At 42.0% G+C, this 27234-nt stretch overlaps 1 protein-coding gene across 1 annotated transcript; it reads left to right on the forward strand.

Annotated features, from left to right (window-relative positions):
- Positions 1–17342: 17342 nt before the first annotated feature.
- On the forward strand, positions 17343–26552 carry ANKRD1 (ankyrin repeat domain 1). The gene is made up of 9 exons (XM_081247748.1): positions 17343–17574; positions 18235–18414; positions 19334–19471; positions 19600–19707; positions 20752–20850; positions 22382–22480; positions 22623–22721; positions 22859–22957; positions 25707–26552. Exons 1-9 carry the CDS (start codon positions 17548–17550, stop codon positions 25818–25820), a joined length of 963 nt encoding a protein of 320 aa, XP_081103874.1. The 5' UTR covers positions 17343–17547; the 3' UTR covers positions 25821–26552.
- Positions 26553–27234: the final 682 nt, after the last annotated feature.

Raw genomic sequence — 27234 nt, forward strand, 5'->3', positions numbered from 1 at the left:
TGGAAATTGTTAGCATATTTTATCCCTGTTATCCGTTAAGGGGTCAAGTTCCTCTTTCTGCTTTGGCTGCTAGAAAATCAGAACCAAATTAGTGACTTAACCCTAATGGCAGGGCAGGACTGGAAGGCCTGTGGATCTTTGACTCGACTTTTCTTTCTTCTTGATTATCATACTATTCAGTTTGTATTTTTTTTTTCTTATCATAGTTTTCATTTTCCATTATATCAAATGGCTTTTTTTTTTTTTTTTTTTTTTTTTTTTTTGGTGGTACACGGGCCTCTCACTGCTGCGGCCCCTCCCGTTGCGGAGCACAGGCTCCGGACGTACAGGCTCAGCGGCCATGGCTCATGGGCCCAGCCTCTCCACGGCATGTGGGATCCTCACCGAGGGGGGCACGAACCCATGTCCCCTGCATCGGCAGGCGGACTCTCAACCACTGCGCCACCAGGGAAGCCCCCAAATGGCTTCTTATAAACGACTTTAAGTCTTTTGTGGGACAAGGTCAGGCATGTAACTAGGTTACTGAAGAATTTTGACTTGTTGGAGTATAAACATGAAACATTTTGATTTCTTTCAATAGCTGTTCCCAAGTTCCAATTATACTCCATCGAATCATTCTTTAGGCTTTAACAGAAGTTAGGTATATTCCATAACCTTCCTGTCACTTTCTGCTGTTACAACTTAGCCTGATATAGTATAAAACTTCAATCTCTTACGTGGTTCAAAGCTCTATACCTTTCCTCCCCACTTGTCAGGGTGCTAAATATATACAGAGGGAACTATACTCAATATTTTGTAATACCCTATAAGGGAAAAGAATCTGAAAAAAGTAGATATATCTGTATGTATAAGTGAATCACTTTGCTGTACACCTGAAACTAACACAACATCATAAATCAACTATACTTCAATAAATAAAAAAAAGAAAGAAAAATAAATATATACACAGAGAGATTTATTGTAAGAATTGGCTCAGGTGATTATGGAGGCTGACATGTTCCAAGATCTGCAGTGGCAAGCTGGAGACCCAGGGCAGCTGATGGTATAATTCCAGTCCAAGTCTGAGTCTGAAGGCAGGTGAAGACAGATGGATGTCCCAGCTCAAAAACAGTCAGGCGGAGATCAAATTCCCGCTCACTCAGTCTTTTATTCTAATCAGGCCTTCAACGGGTTAGATGAGGGCAATCTGCTTTACTCAGTCTATGGATTCAAATGTTAATCTCATCTAGAAGCACCTTCACAGACACACCCAGAATAATGTTTAACCAAATATCTGAGCACCCTGTGGCCCATCAAGTTGACACATAAAATTAACCATTGCAAGTGGAGAAGAGGAAGGAAGAAACGGAAAACTTGTCTTCACTTAACTAGTTAAGGTCCTCACCTGTTGCGTTGCTAATTATCCAGCTTATGCCGGTCAATGTCCATGCCGCCTGTGTGATAGATGTGCACGCAGCAGTTCTTCGGAGGATCCTGAAGACCCCCTGTCCCCCCCGCCCCCTGCTGTGTAACTCCCTGACTAAAACATTTGGCTCCAGCTCCATGTCCTCTGCTCCTGGGCTCTCCTTCCATCTCAGCTCCCACTGAAGGTGGCATAGGCAACATCCTCTTGGTGGGTATCTGCACTGGATTGACAACCCTCTCAGGTGGAACCACAGCAAGATGGCTCAGGCCCAGGTCCCTGCAGTGCACTGTGTCCAGCTGTCCCATGGGCAGCTCAAGCTCATTGCCAGGCCCAGTGGTGGGCATGCAGCTCCAAGTGGTGGATCATTTCTCTGCACCTTCCACATCTCTCCAATCCTCTTTGATGCAGAGACAGAGGAGCTGGTCTGCTGTGACTATCCAGCTGGGGGAAGGAGATGCCAATCTCCTTTCCATGCTTCCTCAATCTCTATACTCAATTCTCTTGGCACCTGCCCTCCCTACCATGTAGCATCTTATTACAGGTATAAATTAATTAATAATATTTAATATTATTAATTTATTGGTGATTTCTGGATATTGGAAATGTCAGATAGGGAGATGTTCTGTATTTTCCTTCTCATAAATTCTAGCTCTGTTCCTGTTTTATTGAGCTATTTCACTGTGTAATACATTGATCACGAGGTCTACCATATTTACTTTTGTCCAGGTACATTTACTTTACCTTAATTCATTCAATTCAGTTCCATTTCAGTTAGAATCAACCCAATTCCAATTCTGAGAATTCTCAGAATTTCTGAAGCTGGCCTCCATTTCCTCTTCTGTAAAATTATGGGATTGCACAAAATAGATCAGTGATGACATAATTGTGGCAAGTGTGCTGCCAGTCCTCATTCTGGTGTCCATGCCGACATGACTAATCAATCATGACACTTTTTTCTTGCCAAGTCTTGATCCATCCTGAGACTATTTTTCAAAACAACACTTCAGACTAGTAATGCTCAACTGATTGTAGTTGGCCCAGGAGAAGCCACTCAAAGGACAAAAGTGAGATGAACCTTGGCCCAAGTCTTGGCTCTGTCAGTTCCCAGGTATGTGACCTTGAGGAAGTCACTTAACCTCATTGAGTCTTAGTCTCTTTTTCTGTTAAAATGGGAACAGCAACCTCTAAGTCACTAAATTCTAGAAAAGATCACCTGAGATAATAGATATCAGGCTTTGCAAATGTATAGGGCTTCACAAAGCTAAATAGTTCTTACTACAATGGTCTCCATAATCTTCCCATCTGGGACATTCATTCCCATTGTGGCTTGGAGCCAATTTTCTCCTTGTAGCTGAACTCCTGATGTCAAGTCTAGCCCTGGGACAGGTATTTAAAAATACAGACTGTAAGGTCAGCAGACCTGGGTTTGAATCTCAGATCTCTTCCTTCTTAGCTGTGTGAACAAACTGCTTTAACTCATCAGGCTCAGTTTCTTCATTGTAAAATAGGGAATATTAATCTTATCTGTATTAAAGGATTACTGTGAGATTTAAATGAGCTAATTAAACATTTATCCCATGATGTGGCATATGGTGAATGCTCAGTAAATGGTAATAAATAGGCTGGGTTGAGGGGAAGGTCCCATTACAGTTTAGAATTTGTCCTATAAGTGGGAAGTTTCACACCCTACATAGCCCTTCCACAAGACTTAAAAAAACCTTTCTAATCAACTTCATGAGCCATGAATTTAAGGGATAGGCTTCCCTGCCTTTTTGATTTGGACTCCTCTTTAAAAAAATAAATCACAAAAGGGAAATACAGAAATATGAAGCTGTACCCTTGGCATGCTGCACACTATAGCCTATCTCCCCTAACCTTCACTGCAGCTGTGCTCTGCAGCTGAAGTTAGTGCTGTCCATTTTGAAGTCTTTCTGCAGGTTCTGGAAGGATTCAATAAAAGTGAAATCCCTAAAATGCCATAGACGAACGCTTGATTAAGCAAAGTCCTTTAACAAAAAAGTTATTTCCCAATAGGTTGGTTGAACGTTTTTCCATCAGTCTTTTGCTCAAGGAGGACCTTGGAAAAATACTTTTCAGGTGGGTTAAAGCTCAGGCAAACAAAATTATCCTTTATCCTTCACTCTAAAGAACGAGCAATTGCAGTGTTCTAGAATGTTCCTGGCATTAGCTACAGCAAGAAATGAGAGGAATTCTTGACATTTCAGAACTCTGATGTGGCAATTTCTTTGAACATTCTTTTAAAAGGAGGGTGAATTTAAAAAAAAAAAAGATCTTTCAATAGTTTCATTGTTGTACCTGAGCATTCCTTATCCGGTGGATTTACTCTAATTATCTAAATGATTCTAAGGAAGACAGTTTCCCCTCCAGTAAGGGCACAGCAAAGTGATCCTTACAGAGACATGAATGTAAATTGCTTTAGGATGGAAAATTGACTGAATTTTAACAAGTGGCTGCTGCCAACAGAGAGCCTCTGATGCCTTTTATAAACCAGGATCTGGCTATATCTCTCTGTCTCCTCTTGACCTCAGGAGCCTGGATGTGAGGTGGGCCAGTGTTTGCGATAGTCCTGAGTTTCCTGAGCACTGTGCAGGGTACAAGCACTGCTTGGCTACCATGATCTCAACCCTGACTGAAACCCATTACCATATTTGGTCATCCTGAATACTCACGCCATCAACAGAAAATGCATCATAGCAGCAGGGGCAAGCAGCACATTCAAAGCAAAAGGCAAAAGTAAGAAGAGGAGGGAGACAGAGAGAGGAAGAGAGAAGGGCAGACAGCCTATGACTGACAGAAATACACTGAGCTCCATGAAGAGACAGGCAGAGAAAAGAACTACCTACTGGCAGACACACAGGGAATGAAAAGCAGAGGCAGAGAGTTAGGCCAGAGAGAGGGGGGAAAAGAGAAAAGAGAACGCAAGGAATGGAGAGGGAGAGATAGAAATAGGACCCAAATTAATATCTGCCTATCTACCTATAGGTATATACATGTATAGACGTACACATATACAAATAAAAATACATATGTGTGCGCGTGTGTTCAATCCATCTACACACCAAAAAACCTTGTTTGTGAATCACCTAGTAGTTTCCATTCTACGTTCCCACAGAGTTTGGAAGTATTTATTGTTTTTTGTGGTTTTTTTGCCATGTGGCATGTGGGATCTTTGTTCCCCAGCCAGGGGCCAAACCCTTGTCCCCTACAGTGGAAGCACGGAGTCTTAACCACTGGACCTCTAGGGAAGTCCCAGAAGTATTTATTGGATTTGGATGTAGAACATAAGGTACCTGTGAACTCAACTACATTAACTTTCCCTCAAGTGTTCCTAATTTATTCATTGCCTAATTTACACTTACCAGACAAAATATTATAGATTTGCACTTACTAGTTTTAGGTTTCCTTTAATATCAACTCAAATTGTGTCCCCCTCAAAAGACATCATTTAGAACCTAGGTGCCTAGTCCACAGACAAACTTCACCCTCATTAGCCTCTTGACCCCTTTCCTCCACTGGCCCAAGCCCTGCTGGAGAAGATGAGGTTTAAGAACTGAGCACTTTAGTTCCTTACTTGCTTCTCATCTGTGAGAAGCTCTAAGCTACATCCTCACTCTATTGCCTAAAACATGGTATATATGAGTTGAAGTAACTGGGTTTCTTTCTGTATTTATTTCCATTTCTGGCAGGAAGGGGTTCAATTTTCTGGCATAAATTCCTTTCCTGGATTCATGCCCACAGTCCTGGAAGAGCTTAGCTATCAATCCTTTAAAGTTTGATTGATTTGTCATTTTCTGATGCTGGAATGAGTTTGTTAGGGGAAATTTATGAACACATTACCCTAACTGGCAAGGGCCTTGAGTGCTTGAGGATTTCCTGAAGAGACACTCCAAGAACCTTCTGTGGCTTTTTGTTTTTCCTTAGGATGTGGTGTGATCTTCACGGTCTATTTGTTATAATGCTTCCCTGACGTAAAACACTGGTAAAGCGTAAATAAGCTCTCCCTGAAATACTTTGAATCTTTCCAATCTGGAAGTCTGAGCTTAAGCTCCCTGCTTTAAATATACTGCATACAAATTATCCACTGGAAGAGACAGCAAGTTCTTATCGAGCCCAAAGAGTACTTTTTACTCAAGTGTACCCGTTCTTAGCATGCCTGAGTACACAGATTTGGTCTTTAGAAATTTTTATGCTATGTTGTTGACTGCATAAAAATTAATTATTGGTAGAAATAATTGTTGGATGGTGTTTTTCATCCTTCTTTGTCTCATTTAGTGCTTTTTTGCTTTGAATTTATTTTGTCTGATACTAATATTGCCCCTTCTGCGTATTTTGGTAGCATTTACATGGTATCTCTTTATCCATCCCTTTATTTTCATCCTCTCAATGTCATCCTGATATAAGTGTGCCTCTTACAAAACAGCAGATAGTTTGGTTCATATTGTTTTACCCCATCTCTCTTTCAAAAGAGGCATTTAACTCATTCATATTTATTGATTTGGACATATTCCTGCCACTTTATTTCACATTTACACCTATTCATTTACTGACGTGCTTAGCAAGTATTTTCTCTGCTTTCTTGTTGTTTCTCAGATATGGAGTCTTTGTAAATTGCATTTGAGTTGTGGTTGTAACCATAGTGATGTTGATGAATAGTGAAAGTGCCGCTTTTGCTAGCACGCCTTGAAGAAAGAATACTTGTCCTGAAGTTAATGATGTCCGAACTTGGTGAATCTTCTTGAGAGTGATAGATTGCCGTTGGGGTCATGCGTAGTTATGATGGGATTTAACTACAATAAAAGTGCTTTGGACTTGGAGTCAGCCTAGGGTTTGAATTTGCCCCTCATCGTCAACACACACACACACACACACAGAAACACACACACATTTGTTATGTGACTGTGGATATTTAATTAAGCTCTGCACCCACTAATTTCCTCATCTGTAAAAATCCTGAGATGATTGAGGGGATTAACTCAGGGAACAGCAGTAACATGGGAAAGCACTAGGCTTATCGCAGAGTCTTAACAATGTCTATATAAAAATAAAAACTCCATCTCTCTTGGTTTGTGGTGCATTTCCTTTTCGAAGCTGGGGTCTGGTTGGTATGCAGGAAAAGGAGAAGGCATGTGAGCTATGTTATCTGCTTGTCATCACAAGGAGAGCCAAGTGGCAGGCCATGGATTGAAGCACATCCGGAGCACTGGGGTGGGCCTGGGAATTCCACAGTGAAGACTGTGAGATAAGGAAGTGCCAAGGGGGGAAGCTGCTGAATGGCTTTGGCTTCTGCTGACCAGGGCCAGGGTCTTATGGGATGAAAGATGAGGAGGGAATGTGGCTTCCAGAGCCACCAAATAAGGAAGAATGTCATCTCTCTCCATCTCACCCAAGTGTAAATGTCAGCCACCAGAGCAACTCACCCCACACCGTATCAGGAACCCCAAACATGGTTTTGAAAGGATCTAGGACAAGCTCTGAGCTAAGTGGTACATTAGGAAACATTTCGTTTATTTTTCAATATGCTTTCTCACCTCTCAATTTTTTTTCTTTTTCTTCTTTTGCAAACATAATTTACCAAGAGGACAGCTGTCCTTTGAAGGCAGGAGTTGCTTTAAACATCACAAAGCTCCTGTGATCCCAGCCCCCTCGCCTGCCCCACCTAGTGTGCTCTGCCCAGGTTGGCAGTTCTGATCTGTCACTCACCCAAACTGCTTCCCCAGGGAGCCACTGGGCTGAGCCTCCAGAGGTCATTTCCTTGCCAAACATTCCTTTTCAGTGAGAGGACGTTTTCATCCCCTGGTAAACAATCCCAGTCCACACAAAGAAGAGAGGGGTGCCTGTCCCTCTTCACGCTCTCCACTCGGTCCTGAGCCCATTCCAACCCCAGAGGCGTCAGTCTGCTCTATAAATTCCTTTGTGAAACCTGAGCGCCTGGGCTCCGAAGGGGAGCAAAGATCTTGGAGGGGTTACAGTTTTCCTCCTCTCTAAAGATCTGCTTGTGTTGGCAGCAGAAGGGGATGTTCTTCCAAACAGGCTCTTCCCTTTCTTATGTGAATTCAGTTCACACAGCACTGCCAGTCTCCTTCTAAGTGGGAGAGGTAAGCTCACCTCCTTTGCAGGTCTACACATGAAAGAGATGACAGGCCTGGGGGGATTTTCTGAGTTAAGAGGGTCTGAACCTCTTTCTCCAACTGTCACTATTAGGAGGGACATGGCTCCACTCATGGGAGGTGTAGCGGGGGGGAGGCTGGGTTCAGCCTGAGCTTCATGTGATTTTTTTTAAGAAGAGAGAAAAAAAGAAGGAAAGAAGGAAGGGAGGGAGGGAGGGAGGGAGGAAAGGAAGGAAGGAGGGAGGGAGGGAGGAAGGAAAGAAAGAAAGGAGACAGTAAGAGGACAGAAGAGAAGGAGAAAGAGAAAAATAAAGAGGAGGATGGAGACATTTTTAGTGGCAGGACTTTCACTGAGCACCCTAATCCTTCACCACCAACGCCTCCATTAACTTCCAGTTCATTTTTTGAATTCATATTGTATCATTTCTTAATATATACGTTTCCTTAACCCCAGAATTTAAAAACAAAGTAGTAAGCCATCAACTGGAAGAATCTTAGAAAACTCATCTTTGAAAAACAATGTATTGTTTTGGTGGCATTACGGGCGATAAAATGAAGAAAAGAAGTCAGCTGTGGCTCTCGTGTAAGACTTTCCATTTCCCCATTTGTCCAGGGTCTCCTGGAGCTTGTGGTCCAGGAGGTCTTCCCCTGAGTCCACGGGGTGGCTGAACCCGTGTGTGCCGACGGGTGCTACATACTAATACTCTCATCAGAAACGTCTCCGTGTCGTTTCCAGTTGGATCGTGGCGAATGGTGAGAAAGCAGGTCATGGGAAAGCCATTCTGGCTGAGTGACTCTTCTTTCCCCCAACCTTCTACCTAGCTGGCAGCGCCAGGCTAGTGCTGGAGCCTCCTGAGGGAGCTCAGAACCAGGCTGACAGGCAGGGCGCTGCTGGGCAGACACGCCTGCTCCCTGGTCTCCATCCAGCCCCCTGAGTCCAGGCTGGGGCCACCTTTTTTGTTTGTTTTTCATTAAACAATGTTTATTGAGTGCCTACTATGTGCCAGGGGCTGCTCTAAGGACTTGCGGAACACCAGTGAGAGAAACAGAAAAACATACATTCCTTGCTTCACGGAGCTTATGTCCTAAGGTTCCTATTTTACTAAGAGGTTTTATATATTTATTTTAAAATTTTGAAAGGGACAGAAACATTGAAATAGTACATTGAGCACCTGTATACTCTTCACCTAGATTCAACTGTTAATATTTTAAAGCTTTGCTCTTTCTTTTTCTTTCCACCTATCTCTCTCAACACACACACACACACGCACACACACACACACACACTTTTTTTGCTGAACCATTTGAAAGCAGGTATCATGACACCTCACCCCTAAATAATTCAGAATGTATTTCCTAAGAATAAGGACATTCTCCTATACTACCTCAAAATCATTATTACACACAAGAAAACTATCATTAAGTCAAATACAGTGTCTAAAATACAGCCCCAATTCAGATTTCTTTAATTGGCCCCAAACTGTATTTTATGGCTTTTGTTCTTTAAATGACAGGATCCAACCGAAGTTCACGCATCTTGTCTGATTGTTCTGTCTCTTTTGTTTCTTTTACTCTAGAACAACTCCCCACTTCTTTTGTGTTTGGTTTTTCAAGTCACTGACCTTTTGAGGAGCCTAAGCTAGTTGTCTTGTTGACTGTCCAAGATTCTAGATTTGTCGGAATGTTGCCTCATGATTGGATTCAGGTTGAATATTACATAAGTGATTCTACTTCTTATTGCAACACTTCAGGAAATGCATAATGTCAGGTTGTCCCCGACAGGACTTAGATAAACATTTGTTGAATGAAGGAATTATATATATGATGTATGTATTTTTCCCCACAGTCTTAGTAAAGGTGGAGTGTTTAGCAATCAAAATTCTGAGACCATGATAGGGATGGCTTATTTGTTTACTACAAGTTCAGGAATATATATGTACATATACATACATATTTGTGTAAATCTAAACCATGGGATGGTATTCCCAATTCTGGATGGAAATTAGAATCAGCTTGAAAAATTTTAAAAATGCTGATATCTGGTCCCTAGCACTTCTCTTGATAAATTTTGTCACTTGTGAAGGTGGTGCCTGTCAGATTTCTCCATTGTAAAGGTGCTTTTTGATCCTTCATATTTAATATGTAATCTCTGCGTGATCTTTTAGTACTAGGAGAATATCCTGATGCCCAACGACCTTTTATAAAATGGTCTTAGCATTCATTGATGATCTTTGCTTGAATCAGTTATTTCACTGGGGGTTGTAAAATTGTGAACTTTCTAATTGTATCCTTCTCTCCATAACAATTAGCTGGCATTCTTCTATAAAGAAGAGCTTTCCCCTTTCCTTTCCTTTCCTTTCCTTTCTCTATTTATTTATTTGTTTACATATTTATATTATTTATTTATTATCACTATGGACTCAATAGATTATTTGTTTTATTCAGAAGTTACCATCATCATTCCTTTTTTTTTTTTTTTTTTTTTTTGCGGTACGTGGGCCTCTCACTGTTGTGGCCTCTCCCGTTGCAGAGCACAGGCTCCGGACGCACAGGCTCAGTGGCCATGGCTCACGGGTCCAGCCACTCCGTGGCATGTGGAATCTTCCCGGACCGGGGCACGAACCAGTGTCCCCTGCATCGGCAGGCAGACTCTCAACCACTGCGCCACCAGGGAAACCCCCATCATTCTTTTTGACATGATATATCCCAAATTTGGACAGAGGAGCCCTTACAGTCGTTACAGCTGAATCTTTGGGCAAGTTCCCCATAGTCCATGAGTACCTCCTTGCTTTCCAGCACAGTGTAGTCTGAGCTCATCTTGTACCTTCTCCATTCCAGACCTGGAATCAGCTATTTCTCCAAGGAATGGGAGCCTATATATATTAAAGTGACCAAGGTATAAACCTCTGTATAGGAGGAGACAAAACATGAAATGATACAGTGTGGGCATTTAAATACTTTGAAGGGAATAGACCACTAAATATCAGCTAGCGTGAAGAAAAATAACCAAGATACTTTTAAGCTGGGAATGGAGTACTGGCCTGGAAGTAGGGAGACCTTGATTTGGATCTTGACTCTGTGTGTGATTTGGGATGAAGTACTTAATCTCTTCTGGTGTCACTTGCTCCACTGTGTTTAATTGGGGGACTGGGCTAGACAGTACTGAAACCCTTTCTATGCTCCAAAATTTGATGTCCTGAAGAGTTTAACAATACATAGTTATAAGAAGGGTTTTGAGCCCATAGAGGGGATTGTTCCTGTAAGATTTCAAGGGCAGAAACTTCACCTTTTAGCTTTTTCTCCTCTTGATCTAACAAAACTCATTGTAAATGTGCTCAATCAACGTTTTTGGTGGTGATGATCTTTCCTGAAGCTAGAATGAAACAAACAGACTGAACTGCCAAGATTTAGGTAAACCATAAAAAAAAAAAAAAAAAAAAAAAAAACTATGTTAAAGTGAGAGTTTAAGCATTGGGATGGTTACAAAGGGAGGTGTTAATCTTTAAAGTAAGAGGGTCCTACCTGCCTAAACCTGGCCCTTCCTGATGTTCAGCAAATGGACTCAATGACTGCTCAGTTCTTTTCCTGGCCCTCGAGTTCTCTTCTTCCCAAAGAACCCAAATTTAAGTTGTTTTGCAGCATTTTCTCTTTTATTAGGAAACTCCAAACTACACCAAGAAAAATTTTTTCCAACACTCCTTAAAGTCAGAAACTGTATTTTAAGAATAATTCTCCTCTGCTTTAATAAATTGGCTAAAAAGCTTAAATGGACTTTCTATGTTTGCAGTGATAGAAGCACTTATCTCTCACCCCAAGTGGATGTCCTATGTAATTGAATGTGAAGTAATTCCAAAGTTGCATCAAAATCTTTTCAGAGTGTTACTATGACAATCAGACTTCTTTTTAAAAAACCACTTCAGTGCAAACTCTCCATCATCCCACTGTCCATTCAGTACAATTTCATCGCATGAAGTAAGTTTTGCTTTTCAGAAAGCTTAGGGGCAGGAGGGGGAATCATTATGCATTCACATTAGCTGCTTCTTCCACACACCCATTCTTCTCCGAGTGGTAACAGGCAGTCCACTCATCCTTATCACCATCTCAGAATGTTGGTTGTTAAAGGCTCTGCCTTCCTAAGACTGGGAATTAGTACAGAAGCCTAAAAGAGAACACACTGAGGAAATAAAGTCACTGACAGCGCTTCCTGCTTATTGATACCTTTCCTGCACAGACTCTGGCAAAAGCAAGAACCTGGGCAGAGATCCTCAGAGGGGAAGGAGGAGGGAAGGAGCTTTATCAATATCTCTAAGGCCTGGGAAACTTTGGAAAAGCATATTACCATTTCTTTCATTGGTTTGGGCCCCAGGCTGATCTTGACATTTCTATTCATGTTAACAGAGGGTGTGAGATCTTTATGTTTATCAAGTGGGGCATGTCTTAGAAGTGGTTGAAGTACACTGGGCAAGTGAAGGATTTACCAGCCATTTCCTGTTTTAGAGGTTTTGGAGAATCAACTTTGTGGTCTGCATGTGATGCTTCACACATGAGTGTTGTTTATTTCTATCTTTTGATTCAGTGGTTTTGAGACCTCAATAAAACTTTAGGGGCCCAGAAATCATTTTGTTCAAAGCTCTCCTTTGATAACTTGAGGAGTTGAAGGGACTTGCTCAACTAGTCCCAGGGCAGAGGCAGGATTAAAAGCCAGGTTCCCTAATTCCTCATCCTACACCCTTCATCCTTTACAACTTCACATATATACAAATGCTGCCTTCCCTGACCCTCCTTGGCTTTGTGCCAGAAGAAGCATATTATATTGCCTGCAGTTTTCCTTAAGTAGCTCAGTAAAACTGAAAACTCCACAAGGGCAGGAGAGTTTGTCTCTTGTGTGCATTGGTATATCTCAGGTCTAAAAAATGCCTGACACATAGTAGGGCCAAATAAATATTGATGAGTAAATTTTATGTGTGTGTGTGTGTGTGTGTTTCCCATAGTCGTGGTAAAGGCAAAGCCTTTCACAATCAGAATTCTGAGACTGGGATAAGGATGGCTTGACTGCTTTCTACATCTTCAAGGATATACGTATGTATATTTATGTACATATTCATTTAAATCTATACCCTGGAGCGGTGTTCTCAATGCTGGGTGGAAATTAGAATCAACTGGAGAGTTTTGGTTTTTTTTTTTCCAAGACAATACCTGGATATTAAAGCAAAGGTTCAGATTTCATTCACCTGGGTTGAGGTCAGGGCATCAGCACCTTTTAAAAGCTTCACAGATGATTCTAAGATACACCCAGCCTTGGAATCACACCCTAGGAAAGGGAACTTCTGAGGTGTCCTAATGGGGAGGTTACATTTGCTGTGGTTAGTTGGCATATGAAAGATGCTAATAAGTTGCTCACACTCCAGAGTAGCTCACCCACTTTAACTACCTTTACCTCTAATTAGTATTAGCAGATTATTTGTTATTTAAGAAAGGAGGATTTAAGATATGTGGTTTGGCTAGAAAAGAATGTAAGACTCCTGCCAGGTGTCAACTAAATATTTAGCCTCACTATGTGTCAGGCACTTTGCTATGCCCTTTAGAATCCTAGGCCTATATTCAGTAATAGGAATTGGTCAGATCTTGTGTTGGGTCATACACGAAAGGTTCTGTCATCTGATTAGACTAGAAAGTTAGCTGAAATCTACTGCTAGAATGGTTTCATTTGCCTCAAGTAAACTTTTTATGCCGGGCACTGTCTTAGGATCTAAATGGCCAGGGGCTGCTTCATTGAGTTTACAGAACAGCCATGTGGCTGTGTGTACCTGTTGGCTGACATGAATCCATATGTGTGGCAGAATTTGGCTAGAGACAATTTACATAATTTACAACAAGGCACCTGCTGCTGTAAGGTGTGGAGGAGAGACCTACAGCCTTCACCTACATCTACCAAAGGAGGCCGCCGATATCTGCAAAAAGGCAGCTTGTACTGGGTTGCTTACAGCAATGTGCATGCACTTTCTATACAGAGCCCTGGATACAGGAGGACTTTGGTCTTGACTCTGTCCTTTGAGAGGAGATGAAGGCAGATGCCACAACCCTGCTCAAAATGTCCCCAGTACGTGCGGCTTTTCAAATGCAGGTGATTCCATCCCTGGTTGGCAGGGGAGGGCAAACAACCTTGAACCTCCTTTGCTTCAGCCTTCTGACCTCCCTTTGGTATTTCTGAGTGTGTAACTGAGCCTGGGCTTCCTTGTAGGGATACTTGGGTTCCTAGTTGCGCAAAGTCTGCTATTTCACTGAGCCAAGAGTGGTGAGTAGCAGCTGGGACTGGGAAGGCAATTAGGAGGGATGGCAAAATGAGCAATTACAGGTGCAACAGCAGAACAATGTGGCTTCTGAGTCAGAATCTGGCTACAGTCCTCCAAGTCCTTCCTTTTAGTATCAGGGTGGGTGCTCTAAGGGCAAGGAGTATTAATAACAATAACATTTTACATGCTATAAAATACCTTGGATTGTAGCAAATAAAAGGACCATTTTGAAAAACAGCCTGAATGTCCATAAATAGGAGCATGGTTAAATAAGCAAGGGTAGGTCCACACAGAGAAATCCGTATAGTTGTTGAAGATAATGAGACAGACTTATCTGTGCTGGTAGAAGATGAGCTCTAAGACAAGGATCAAGTGAAAGAAATCAAGTACCGAATCAACACTCAGCAAGATCGCAATTAAGCAGCCTTCTCTCTGTGTTGTTTTAATTTTCAACAACATATTTATATATTACTTACACAGTCAAGAAAATATAGTAAAAATAAAAAGTCTGAGTAGAAGTATAATATCCTAAAATTTGGAAAGACAAAATTGTCCTTGGAGCTGAGCTGTGGCCCACGAACCCTGGTGGTATCTGGGCAAGTCTCTCAAACCCTGGGGGACAGCAATAGGTGCTTTAGGCCCTGCTTCTCTACCTCTCACTTTCCTCACCTGTAAACAGGGTTATAAGTCTGGTCTTGTTGAAATGCATAAATCCTGAGGGGAGGGGAAAGATTCGTCACGTAACTCTGGCCAAGCTCAGGACTATTCCCCTGCTCATTCCGGCCACAGATAGTTGCCACTGGGTTGCTAAATCATTCTAGAACCAACTTGCAGGTCTGTTGTCTTAATTCATCTTGGTAAGGAAAGGTTATGCCTAGTTTGAGGTTATGATCAAGCCAAATATACAAATTTCAGAACTTATCCCACTAGGGGAACTTTTATGGGAGGGAAGCTCCTGAAAAACAAGTGACAGAGAACTCTCCTCTAGTTGCAAAGTTTGGTTCTCAATTTTGATGAATAAGAATGATTTGAAAATACAATTTTGTCTGATGTGTTGTTAGGGAGCTAAATGTATCTAGAATTTCTTTCTGAAGAGCAAAATCCTCTCATGTTTTATAATGACAAGTTATGTTTTTCCTCGTCTGAAGATACCCGAGGATCTGGCCAGCTGGCTCCTTCTCTAAGTTCTGCCCATTCCATCAACCCTTCCTCAAGCGTCATCCTCTGCAAAGTTTTAATACTTCTTGGACTCTCCTGCATACAACTAGTCAGGTTGGAGGGGATGATTAATTGACCAGAGGAAGGAATGGGCTTGGTGAGCCATCCCACCCACTTTCACTTGCATTTTTTGAGGTCATCTGAACACAGAAGAGCCCTTTAATCAGTTTTGGTTGGGCCCCGAGTGGGTCTAGATATGAACCACCATGGGAAATCTGCTCTGGCCTCAGTGATTCTCTGCTTCTGATGGATGGAATCCAAACTCTTCAACCTAGCATCCACCAACTAGCTGTGTGTCTGCAGCCAGTGACTTAACACATTTCTGTGCTTCAGCATCCTCTCTGTAGAATGAAAGCATTGGTCTTGTTTGAACTTTGAGGGCACTAACAGCCCTGGGATTCTATATACAAGATGCTTAAACAACACACAACCCTTCCCTCAAAGATATCTCCTAAGGCTCCCCTCAGTTTGGGTCAGGCCTGGAACAAAAAGGCATAACACAAATGGTAGGAAAACCTTAAATGACCACTTCTTATTTAATGAGACCAATGAAATTGGTTATAGCTGTCTCCACCTCAAAGAAAATGCCAGGAAATTTCCTTTAAGTAAAACCTTTTAGGATAGAACATTAGGAGACCAGAATAGATAACAGGAGTTATTGGGAGGGTCCCTCTTTGCCAGCACCTTGGTTTTGGGGTGTGTGTGTCAATGTCTCATTCTGAAAGTTCCAGAAAATCCATCAGTTCAAGGGGGAAGAAGAGATTGGCAGCCATGTTTGTTGTGTGGGCACGTTTGAGGGAGTGATAAACACAGGTCAACATAACATCCTGATGAACACACTTGTTCCATTCAGACTCTCACTCCCCCCCCCCCTTTATTTTACTGAGAAAAATTAGGTTTTAAATGGCTTTGGAGATAGTAATCTCAGTTTCTCCTTGAACTATAAAGAGACCTAAGTATTTTCACATAATTAAACACCTCAGAGATGAGAAACCAGAAACAGAGGTCTTTTCACCCCACCCCAAAGCAAAGCTCTTTGCTCCTCTGGCAACCTGTCTCAAGTCTTCATGCATCAGAATTACCTGAGTGTTTTGAAAAATACAGATTCCTAGGACTCACCATAAATCAACTCAGAATGCCTGAGGTGGGGCCCAGGGATACGCATTTTTATTATTATTATTTTTTTAACTTACTAATTAACTTTATTTTTTTCCCAGGAATTTTAAATTTCCCCCACAACTCACACACACACACACACACTGTATTTTATTTTTACAAGAGATAAATAGACTGACACCAAGCATTGTAAATGGATGACCACAACAAAAGCAACAATGATCGCAATTACCAAACACGAAACACCCTCATACTATGTCATAATATTGACATTCAGTCCAGGAATCCTCCACTGTAACAGTTCCTTTACTTTGCAGTGAAAATTGATTTGTATATTTTTTGCCTCTGAGTCCTTGTGGGATTTTTTTTTTATTCAAACGGAAAGTCACAAAAATTATAATCATCCTCATCAGTTCACTCAGTCCCATGTAATTAATTTTTTTTATCTTGATCTTTTGTTAGCACTTTTATGAATTCATCAGTTTTCCATTGACCAGCTCCCACAGGTTAGTCTTTTATCCACAGCACCTGAGCACTTTGGCTCTGACCTAATCAAGGTTATACTGTTACTAATAACCAGTCTCATACAACCTATCTTGGGACATTTTGGAAACTTTTTGAATAAAAATTGCTCCAGTAAGCATGCTGTTTTAGAAGACAGTATGCATGTCATGTGCTAATTGTGGCCTGTGACACCATAAAATAAAAGTGCATTACTGAATGCTTTCAATTTCTTATAATGATGGGAAGGTGGCATGTCATGGGGCCTTTTTAGCCCCAGACATCACTCCAGAGAATTCCAAACAGATATAGACAAGGGCAATTAGGACCCGGATCCTTTCCTCTCAGGCTGTTTACCGATGGGAATAGGATGTCCCGAAGCAACACTTCCCCCAAGTGACGTGTGGATAAGTCTGGTTATCAGAAAGATATTATTGGTGGTGTGATACACAGGGCATTTACATTTTCTTGATAGGGTTAGTCATATGAAAGCTGACAAAGAAGGAAAAGGAGCAGTGGTGTGGTGCAATGTCAACAGACAGCTGTCCCCTGGCTTCCCGATAAATAGGATGACTTGCATTGCTGAGCGGTGTGGTCACTGCCAAAGGAATGGCCCTCTCACATTTCTTCCTGATTCACATATTCAGTGGGGTTACTTGTCATCCCCTCCCTCTCCTGCTTCCCAGACACTGAGTCTGGAATGAAACTTCACCTGCCTCTGAGCTGGCCCCGGGTGGGGGGCAGGGGTGTTACTTGGGTTCCCAGGTTGGAAGATTAGCTCACCCGGCCCTAGCTATATAAGCTGATCAGAGCAGGGGGACTCCCCAGGGCCGACTCAACGTTTCATCCCCCAGGAGGAAAACAGACAGAAGAACTTCAGGTCAACATGATGGTTCTGAAAGTAGAAGAGCTGGTATGTAAAGCACATTATTTCTACGCAGTGAAAAATGGGGCAGCCTTGATTTTTATTTGAAAATTGAAATGCCCTTTTCTTTCTTGCATAATGTGCTGGTACTCTGAAAATGTCATGTATGGAAAATGGTTGGTTTATGTGATGAAATAAGTGAAACTGGAAAAAGGGAGCTGGCAGTAATGAATTCTCTACATATTTCCTATCTATTATCTTCTCCTTTGCTTTTATTACTAAAGTGTGTAATCATGTATAGTTATCAAAATGCCTTAGGGGAGAAGTTCTATTGCAAGAATATATGTCTGGAAACTATAACTCAAGGCAAAGGATCATCAACCTAAAATGAAAGAATTTAAAATAATCGGTGGGGATGGGGAGGACAGATAGTGATTTTCCTAGGAGAAATGTGATTAAGTAGATTAAAAGTAGATTTAAACATTTCAACCTAAGCTAAACCTTGATTTAACCAAGAGAGGGGGACAAGCATCTGAAGGTTATCCTGGAACACTGCAGCAACTCGTTGCTGCCTGATATAGGAGAAGGTGCTGCAATGGAGGCCACTGTCAGCAGGGAGGGAGGACCGGGGGCTGCCTGCAGCATCCTCTGTGGAGAATGACCCCAGGACAGGCCTGCTACTTCTGACCCTGCCATCTTCCCTTGTAGGTTACAGGGAAGAAGAATAGCAGTGGGGACGCTGGGGAGTTCCTTCCTGAGGATTTCAGAGATGGAGAGTATGAAGCTGCTGTCACTTTAGAGAAGCAAGAGGACCTGAAAACACTTCCAGCCCACTTTGTGAGCCTGCGGGAGCAACAGTGGAAAACTGAGAAACAGCGAGAGGCAGAGGTAAGACCCTTCCATGAAATTCATGAGTGGGAGGTTGGGGACGGGGCAGAGGATGGAGGTGCCAGACAGGAAGGAGAAGAGAGAGAAACCAAACAAATACAACCATTCCAAAGCTGTTTCTTTACCAGATTCTAACCTATAAAGAGGCAACTTCTATGGGACAGAAAATAATTGCAGAAAATAATTCTTTGGCAAGACTATGACCTCTGGATTCCGAATCAATCACTGTATGTTCTGTGACTGTGTTTTGATTGAAAGACTTGGAAAGAGAAATGTGTCCAGTGAATTTCTGATGTCTTACACTGTCTAGTTAATCCCAAACAAGGGAGCCTTCTTTTTCTTAGTAATGTGGTTTGTGGTCCATGGATCATTGTTTGACTGTGGCCGCTTTCTGTGTTGACAAAATGTGTTGCTGGGTGAATTTTCATTACTTACTAACCGCAGATAAAACATGCATTTGTTAGCTGTAGTCCAGGATAGTCTATTTCATGAGCCCTGCTTAGTGGGCCACCTGAAAGACACTGGCATTGAAATTTTAGAGCTTAAAACTTATTAGTGGAGTCTTTTGGGTAAAAAAAAAAAAAATTCATGAGCATGATACAAAATTCTACAGAAATCTGGGGTTTGTTTATGGAAATAATTACAAAATCATCACTTAGAGACTAGATCCTATCTCCAGTGAAAAGCTGATGCTATAAGCAAGGAAAGTGAAGATGAAGGCAATTAGCAGGAAAATTTGACCCCTAAGTACTTGAATAAGAAATCACTAAATTCGAGTCAAAGATTTATTATAAATTTTTTATCTTTTTGTGCAAACTGTTCACATACTTAGCTCAGACCTTGCAGATTCTGTTTTGACACAACCAGAATGCATGTCAGTAGAACTCACTGTATTTTGAAACATGGATTTCTTTTTTAGCTCAAGAAGAAAAAACTAGAACAAAGATCAAAGCTTGAAAATTTAGAAGACCTTGAAATAATCATTCAACTGAAGAAAAGGAAAAAATACAGGAAAACTAAAGTTCCAGTTGTGAAGGAACCTGAACCCGAAATCATTGTAAGGGCTGCTTGGTTTTGTAGTATTACACCTCGGCATTAGGCTACAGGGGAATAAATATCTGTGGAGGGTTTGATTGAATGTTGGAAAACCCATGGTAACTCTCACACTGTTTTTTTTGGCTTTAGACAGAACCTGTGGATGTGCCTAGTTTTCTGAAGGCTGCCCTGGAGAATAAACTGCCGGTAGTAGAAAAATTCTTGTCAGACAAGAACAATCCAGATGTCTGTGATGAGGTAAGGCTTATACAAAGCACTGCAAAATCCAGCTCATTAATTTTGTGTTTCTTATGCTTTGCTGCAGCCTTGCTAATCTGGTGCCAAAAATCAATCCACCTGAAACAGTCTCCCCAGCTGTTGCCACATATGCCAATAGCATAACAGGGGAGTGCAGTGGTCCGAAAAAAGAAAATGCTGGATTAGTGCTATGGATTGCATTATTTTTTGCACTCTAATATACTTCTGACTGCTTTTTCAGCTTGTCTTTAATTTTTCGATCTTTGGGATAGACTCTTAATATGGCAGGACCAACGAGTCACCAATGGAGAAATATATTATTAGCATTATCTTTGATTGGACTCAAATACATCAACTCTGCACAGGGAATCTGTAGACTGGAGTTCAAGTGCTAGCTCTATTACTACTGGCCTATTTGATTTTTAGCAGCCAATCTGCATTTTCTGGACCTCAGTTTCCTTATCTGAAAATAGAGGGCATTGGAGTGAAATAATGCCTAAAAGGTGTTCCAGCACAGTCTATTAGCCCATTTATATGAAGCCATTTACCAGAACTCACTAATCCTTTTTGTATCCTTTCCCTCATGAATTGAAATGGGGAATCATTTCTGAAGTTGAATGAAAAATGTCTCCCATTTTCTTAAAAATGAATTGAATGCTTTTTGATATTCAACCTATCAACCATCCCAGATGGAAGAAAACAGCCTGAACTGCATGGCAAATACTATAGACACCATGAAGGCACAAAATACAAGAAAGGGAAATGTCAGCATTTAGGTAGTTTTGAATCTTTAAGCCCATGTGCCTCGATGAAGACCTCTATGCACTTAGAAATGTATGTTGCAGAAGGCGCAAATCCCAGGTGCAGAATAATTGTCCTAGACAACAATTTTAGTAAATTTGACATTTCTAACTCATAAAGAAGCACTCAAGTTTCTATCAGCTAGGTCATCAGAGTCCCCAGCTTCATACTTCTTAGAAAGGATTTATGCTCATTTTTATATGCATTGCTCCCTCTCTCTTTCTTAAATCTCTATTTTGACAGTATAAACGGACAGCTCTTCATAGAGCATGCTTAGAAGGACATTTGGCAATTGTGGAGAAGTTAATAGAAGCTGGAGCCCAGATTGAATTCCGTGATATGGTAAATATATTTCTTTGTTTGGAAGTGAGCCAAAGTAAGTAGACTATATGAAACTTGAGAAAACCTACAATGGAAAAGGGGGCTGACTGTATTGAAAATTGATCTGCAAGAACTAGGCAGAAGCTCGTTTCTCCATACAAAGGGAAGTTGGGAGATGGGACTAGGTCATGTGGGAAGTATTTTCTACACATACTGAAAGGAGAGGAGTGTTCCAGGGAAACGAAGGAAGTGAGAGCTGCTGGACAGAATTCAATATCCTCATCGAAGACTTGGGTCATTATCAAGTCAGTAGCCTTACTGAGAAGTAATACAGTCAACACTTGCCTTTCAGCCTCCATGTCCTTCCACCATATGTGGCCGCCTGCTCCTGGCCCCTTGGCTGCCAACAACATCTCAGAATTCTCTAGCTGCACACCTTATATGATAGATGCTGATTGCCATCAGTGAGGTTTGGGGATAGACTGCATACAAAATGAATTGCATCTACGGAAAGTAGCTGCTATTCAGACCTCAGTAATTCAACCACTGTGATTTCTACACAGACTGGTACACAGCATATTTTATGACCTGAAGATTGAGCTGGGAAAATGCTTTATTTAAATACAGCTCAATTTGACTTTTCAGCAAAGTGGAAAAGGGACTGGAAAAGTCCAAAGGAACTGGACAAAATTGAACCCAAAAGATGTACACACAGAAAAACAAGAAAAGAAACAAAATATAAAGTTTGTATAGAAAGACACAAAAATGCACGAGCATGGGATTTGGAGGGCCAGGGATATACCAAACTTACTCTTATGAGTAAGTGCAGTGGCCACGAGTGATGATGGTCAAGGTACAGAGGGTGTGCTGGCACAAATGGCAGGAGAGAACCAGCGAGGGATGATGAAAAAACAACAGGGACAAGGGAGAGGTGTCAGATCCAGATGAATATCTTTTGGAAGGGACTACTTTTATTCTGCCAGAATTTTAAAATACATTTGTCTAGAACTTTTGAGTGTATCTGGCAAAAGTGGTTCAAAGTTTCAGGCAGACTGTGGGTTGGAATATCTCTTCTGCCACTTACTAGCTGTGTTTCCTTGGGCAAGAAACTTGAATATTTTGGAGCTTTGTTTTTCTCATCTGCAAAACGAGCACAGAATACCCACTTCATAATGTTGCTGGGAGCATCACTGCGTCTGAAGTATGCGGCACTATGTTGGCACGAGGAAATTCCCAATAAATTGTAGTTCTTATCCTCTTTTAAAAAGATTTATTAGGTTTATTAAGAACCTCCTAATGATGCAAACACGCACATAGATACGTACACAGGAGCGCATACACTCACATTCACACACTTAAGAGTTTAGCCAAAACATTTGGCAAGAGCCTTCGACCACAATAGTTACAATTGGCAACCTAGACGAGGACAGCCCAGTGTCACCCACGGATGCCCTAGCAAACCTGGCGTTCCTGGGCTTTAGAAACGAAGTACTAATTCCTCTGTCTAGGGTCTTCTTTCACTAACTCCTGTCCTTTTACCTTCCCGGTATAGCTTGAATCCACAGCCATCCACTGGGCAAGCCGCGGAGGAAACCTGGATGTCTTAAAACTGTTGCTGAACAAAGGAGCAAAAATCAGCGCGCGGGATAAGGTATTTCTCCTCCTCCTGTCCCCCTCCTTCTTCCCCTCCTCCACCCTGTCCCTCCTCCGCTTCTCCCCTTCACACATGCCTTGGGGTCTGGGCAGCCTCTGTCCTCAAGTCCAGGGACACAGCAGGCTCTTGCATTTTGCAGTTGCTCAGCACGGCGCTGCACGTGGCGGTGAGGACCGGCCACTACGAGTGCGCAGAGCATATCATCGCCTGCGAGGCGGAACTCAACGCCAAAGACCGAGTGAGTAGCCCCGCAGAGTTTGGCCTCCTAAAGCTTCACTCATTGACATATTTGGAATAACTGCCCCAGCCGGGCACCCTTGCGGGACCCACTTCCTGGCCTCAGGCTCACCTCGTCTGTTCACTCTGCTTCTCTAGGAAGGAGATACCCCCCTGCATGACGCCGTGAGGCTGAACCGGTACAAGATGATCAGACTCCTGATCATGTATGGCGCCGACCTCAACATCAAGAACTGTGTAAGTGCTCAAGCAAGGGGCCCTGCTTGCCAGCTTTCTAATGAACAAAAATATGGCTCACATACTTGAAAATATTCTTACAACGGTAGATATTTCAGGGGTCTCTTGATGGTTTAAATGCCCCTGGTCACTCCCATGAGGACATTGCTGAGTTTGGCAAGGACTCAGATCACCTGGTCAGAGGTGGGGAAGCCATAGTGCCTGCTATGACCTCGGTGCCTGATATAGCCTGTAGTAATTCTTTAACAATTTGGACTTGAAGATAAAAGATGGCCAAACCGCCCATGCTTACAGACATAAGTACAGTCTGCTTTGGCCATCCCTGGCTGAGCAAGGTCTGGGGTAGTCAGGAATAAAGACACCCACCACTGCTGAAGTTGTCAAAAATTCCACAGTGGTCAATGCAACCAAGGGCCAAGGAACTCAAAATAATCAACATCTAATCCAAGTAATTCTGAATAGTCCTCACCTCCTTACAGCAGCATGACAGGCTACCACTTTTTCCAGGGGGAGCCATGCTTTTGCCTATTATTTTTGAGATAATTTCTGTTCATCCTCCTCTTTGGTTTATCTGCACATCCCTCAAGATACTTTCCTATATTTAGGCCCTGCAAATGCTTGTATAAGTCCCCTTTACAAGTACGTATTAATTAAGCTTCATCTGTAAGCCAGGGAATGTAACCAAATTTTCCTCATGGTCCCAATTCCCAGTCAAGCATCATCTAAGCTTTAAAAATATCACTGGGAAGGGGCTTTCCTGGTGGCGCAGTGGTTGAGAGTCCGCCTGCCGATGCAGGGGACACGGGTTCGTGCCCCGGTCCGGGAAGATCCCACATGCCGCGGAGCAGCTGGGCCCGTGAGCCATGGCCACTGGGCCTGCATGTCTGGAGCCTGTGCTCTGCAACAGGAGAGGCCACAACAGTGAGAGGCCCGCATGTCGCAAAAAAAAAAAAAAAAAAAAAATCACTGGGAGGAATGAGTGTAAAGTACTGAAGAAGTAATTTGAAAGAAGCTTTTGGAGAATCACTTTACAAAGAAGGAAAGAAAACCCCAATCATCTTATACTGTGAATAATTTCTTCCTCTTACTGTGTTACTATAATACTGAGAGAAATACTTCATCATTCAAAAAAAAAAAAAAGAAGTCTTGGTGACAGGAACAAAAAATAAATGCAATAGAGACTGCGTTAACAGTCAGGTCCCCTCATTCTTGATATTGGGATTGGTCTTATCAGATAATTTAAACAAACTATCAGAAAGAGTAGATTCAATGAAATCCCCAAGGCTGCAGAAAATATGATTTTTTTTCAGGCAGTGAGAGACACTACCTGCAGAGATAAATAGCATACAGATTTGGGGAGACTGTGTAAGTAGCCAGGGAATCACGAGATAAATTTCAATACAGAGGAGTTGGAGGAAGTCATGAAAGAATAGCCTCAAATATACAAATAGGGTTCAGGGCTCTGAATTATCAGTAAGACCCCAGCATAAAGGTTCTGGAACTGTTAATGTCACTGACCCAATGGATGGATGTTCCCAAAAAAGATCACTAAGCTATTGGACACCATCTTGAAGGGAACTGGAAACAATACATTACTGTATTGTTGTCCAAAACTCTGTCTTCATGTTTGCTGATGAGTGTCCCTCAAGGTAGGATGCTACAAGGTGAGAAGGTCCAGAATGAAGGTTACAGGGCCACTAACTCAAATCCGCACAGGGCCCAGGCAGATGGCATAGATGACTTACATGATGGCTGCTGGTGCCATGCACACAACTTACTTAAAGGTAGCAGCCCTTCCCCAACTCAGTCCATTGCTGCTCCATGAAACCACGGGAATTGTGCTGCCAGGTCTCCCAGTTTTTTCACAGAGATCACAAATTCAGTTGGGAAATCTCTTAATTTCCAACTGCTGCCAATTAATTCCAACTTAAAAAAAAACACCTAAGCTCTGTTTGGGCCAAAACAGGTCTCTAGCTTTATTTGCATCTCAAAGCTGCCAGTCTGCAATCTCTGGGATAAAGAGAGACTTCTGAATGAATAGAGAAGGAAAATTTTAGGACTTCTCAAATTCAAGGACAAGAATTGAGAGGTGACACAGTTTTAATTGTTGTAAATATCTTGAGATGTATGCTTAAGGTAAAAAAATTTTGGTCTCAAAAGTTATTTATTCATACATCATTGATATCATCTCATTTATTCATACATCACTGATATCAATGTCAGTTCTGAGCAGCTGTGAAAAATATACCCCTTGGAGTAGTACTTGTGTACTTAAACCAAGGTGTTGAAGCAGCTCATTCCCCACCAGTTTTTATCAATCAGGAATCATTTTCCAAGTTGATAGGAAGTGGTGCTTGACCAAGAGGGATACTACTACTTCCCTACACCCATTTTGCAGGATACTGGGTAAGTATGGAGGCATTTTTTTGAGTTTGAAAATGACTTGGCTTACTCTTGCTGTTTAGTGTCTAGGGACTGGGGATTTTTACCACCACCTGGGATATCCCACAGGAAAGAAAACCATTGCTAATCTGAAATGCCAAAAGCATTCCCGTGAGAAACAGTGAAGGGCTGGTTTGAATATAAACTGCAAATCACTCATAATGGAAAACATAAAACACTTCAATAACAGACACCTATCCATTACCTCATTAAATACACACACACACACACACACACACACACACAGGAGATGAATTTATAGATGCCTCCGCCCTGGAAGTAAAATTCCCTCCTCTATTTTGATTAGGCTGGGAAGACCCCGATAGATCTGGTGCTACAGTGGCAGAATGGAACCAAAGCAATATTTGATAGCCTCAAAGAGAACTCCTCCTACAAAGCCTCTCGCATAGAGACGTTCTGAGGAAAACGACGATAGAAGCTTCCATTGGCTGCTCTTCACCACCCCGAAGAGCAACTCATCATGAAAACCAGCTTCTCTTTATCAACCTGTTGTAAAGCGGCACCTAATTATGTTTTGAGAAAGCACAGGGACGTAGGTATTGACATTTCCCTTAGTGAAACCCACTCTATTTATTTGTATTTATTACTGTTTATTTATTTATTTACTGTGATACCACTGACATTCAGATCCTTCGTGATCACCCATTTGGAGAACAAGCTTAGTTTGTATGGGATGCGTCAGAGCCTCTTCCCAATAGGTAGCCCTTAAACCGTGTTAACCAGAATTGCTGTCAGTGCCGACTTACATGTCACCTCGCTCATGGAAGATGTTTCAGGGTGTTTTGGAAAGACAAAAGGGATTGTTGCAGCCCTCTTTTCTCCTGAATTTTTCATGCTGAAGTGTGAGGCCATGGAAAGCCTGTAGCGACAGGAAAGGAAACACAATGAAAGTGATTCTGTGAGGACAGTAAAGCCGGTTATTCGACGCCTGGGCCTGGTAATTCTTACTAGGTCACACGCTGTGTGTACCAAGGTAAAGAGAATGTCTTGAGTGTAAGTGGAAGGAGCGGGCCGCTGGGCAGTGCAGAACTGAATGAGTTCAAAAGAGATGAAAGTAACTGCGAATTGTAAATGTGTAAATGTATATTATGCTGTATGTATATTTTATGTTCATAATAAAAGCAAATCCTAACCCTCTTTCCTCCTTTTAGTGGGAAAAGAATCATGCAAAAAGGCCATTTAGATGGGGTTTTCTTTGTCTTCCAAGTTTTCATATTAGGAGTGTCCTCTAGAACCGCACCTCTCAGTATTTAACGTGTACACAGATCACCTGAGGATCTTGTTAAAATGCAGATTCCGATTCCTCCAGTGTGGGTGGGGCCTGAGATTCTGCATTTCCGACAAGCCCCCAGGCGATGCAGAGGTGGTGGTATAGCATAGCCACATTGAGCAGCATGGCTGTGAAAACCATAAGGATACCCAGGAGTTCAAGCTTTTTTGGCCCCAGTGATGGGGAGAAAGAGACCCCTGCTGGGCAAAATGATTACTGCAAGTTAAGGTGTTCCCTTAAGATGTTCCCCTGGGGCTTAACTAATCTGAGATTTAACAATTATTGTGCACACCGGCGGTGATGTCAAAGACTGCCCACGAGAAAACACACCTGGCCAATGATTGTTGACCTCCAAGGGGAGCTACTTTGCCTCCACGTGCTGGGCCAGGTGCTATGACCTGTGATGAGAAAACCAAATTGTCCCCGTCCTGCCTTCCTGGAATAGATGAATATTAAAGAAATAATCACATAAATAAATATACGGTAACAATCTGCAGTAAGTATATAAAGAAGTAAAAAGTACAGAGTGCTGAGAGTCTAAGCT

The sequence above is a fragment of the Mesoplodon bidens genome (genome assembly GCF_964165515.1).
Source record: "Mesoplodon bidens genome assembly, chromosome: 1".
NCBI classification, from domain to species: domain Eukaryota; kingdom Metazoa; phylum Chordata; class Mammalia; order Artiodactyla; family Ziphiidae; genus Mesoplodon; species Mesoplodon bidens.

What these genes read in the sequence shown, in the direction of transcription:
- ANKRD1 (XM_081247748.1), top strand. Translation starts at nt 17,548, where the DNA reads ATGATGGTTCTGAAAGTAGAAGAGCTG. An exon ending in ATCCAGATGTCTGTGATGAG is followed by an intron (nt 19,708 to 20,751) that starts GTAAGGCTTATA and finishes CTATTTTGACAG; the next exon opens with TATAAACGGACAGCTCTTCA. An exon ending in AGATTGAATTCCGTGATATG is followed by an intron (nt 20,851 to 22,381) that starts GTAAATATATTT and finishes TTCCCGGTATAG; the next exon opens with CTTGAATCCACAGCCATCCA.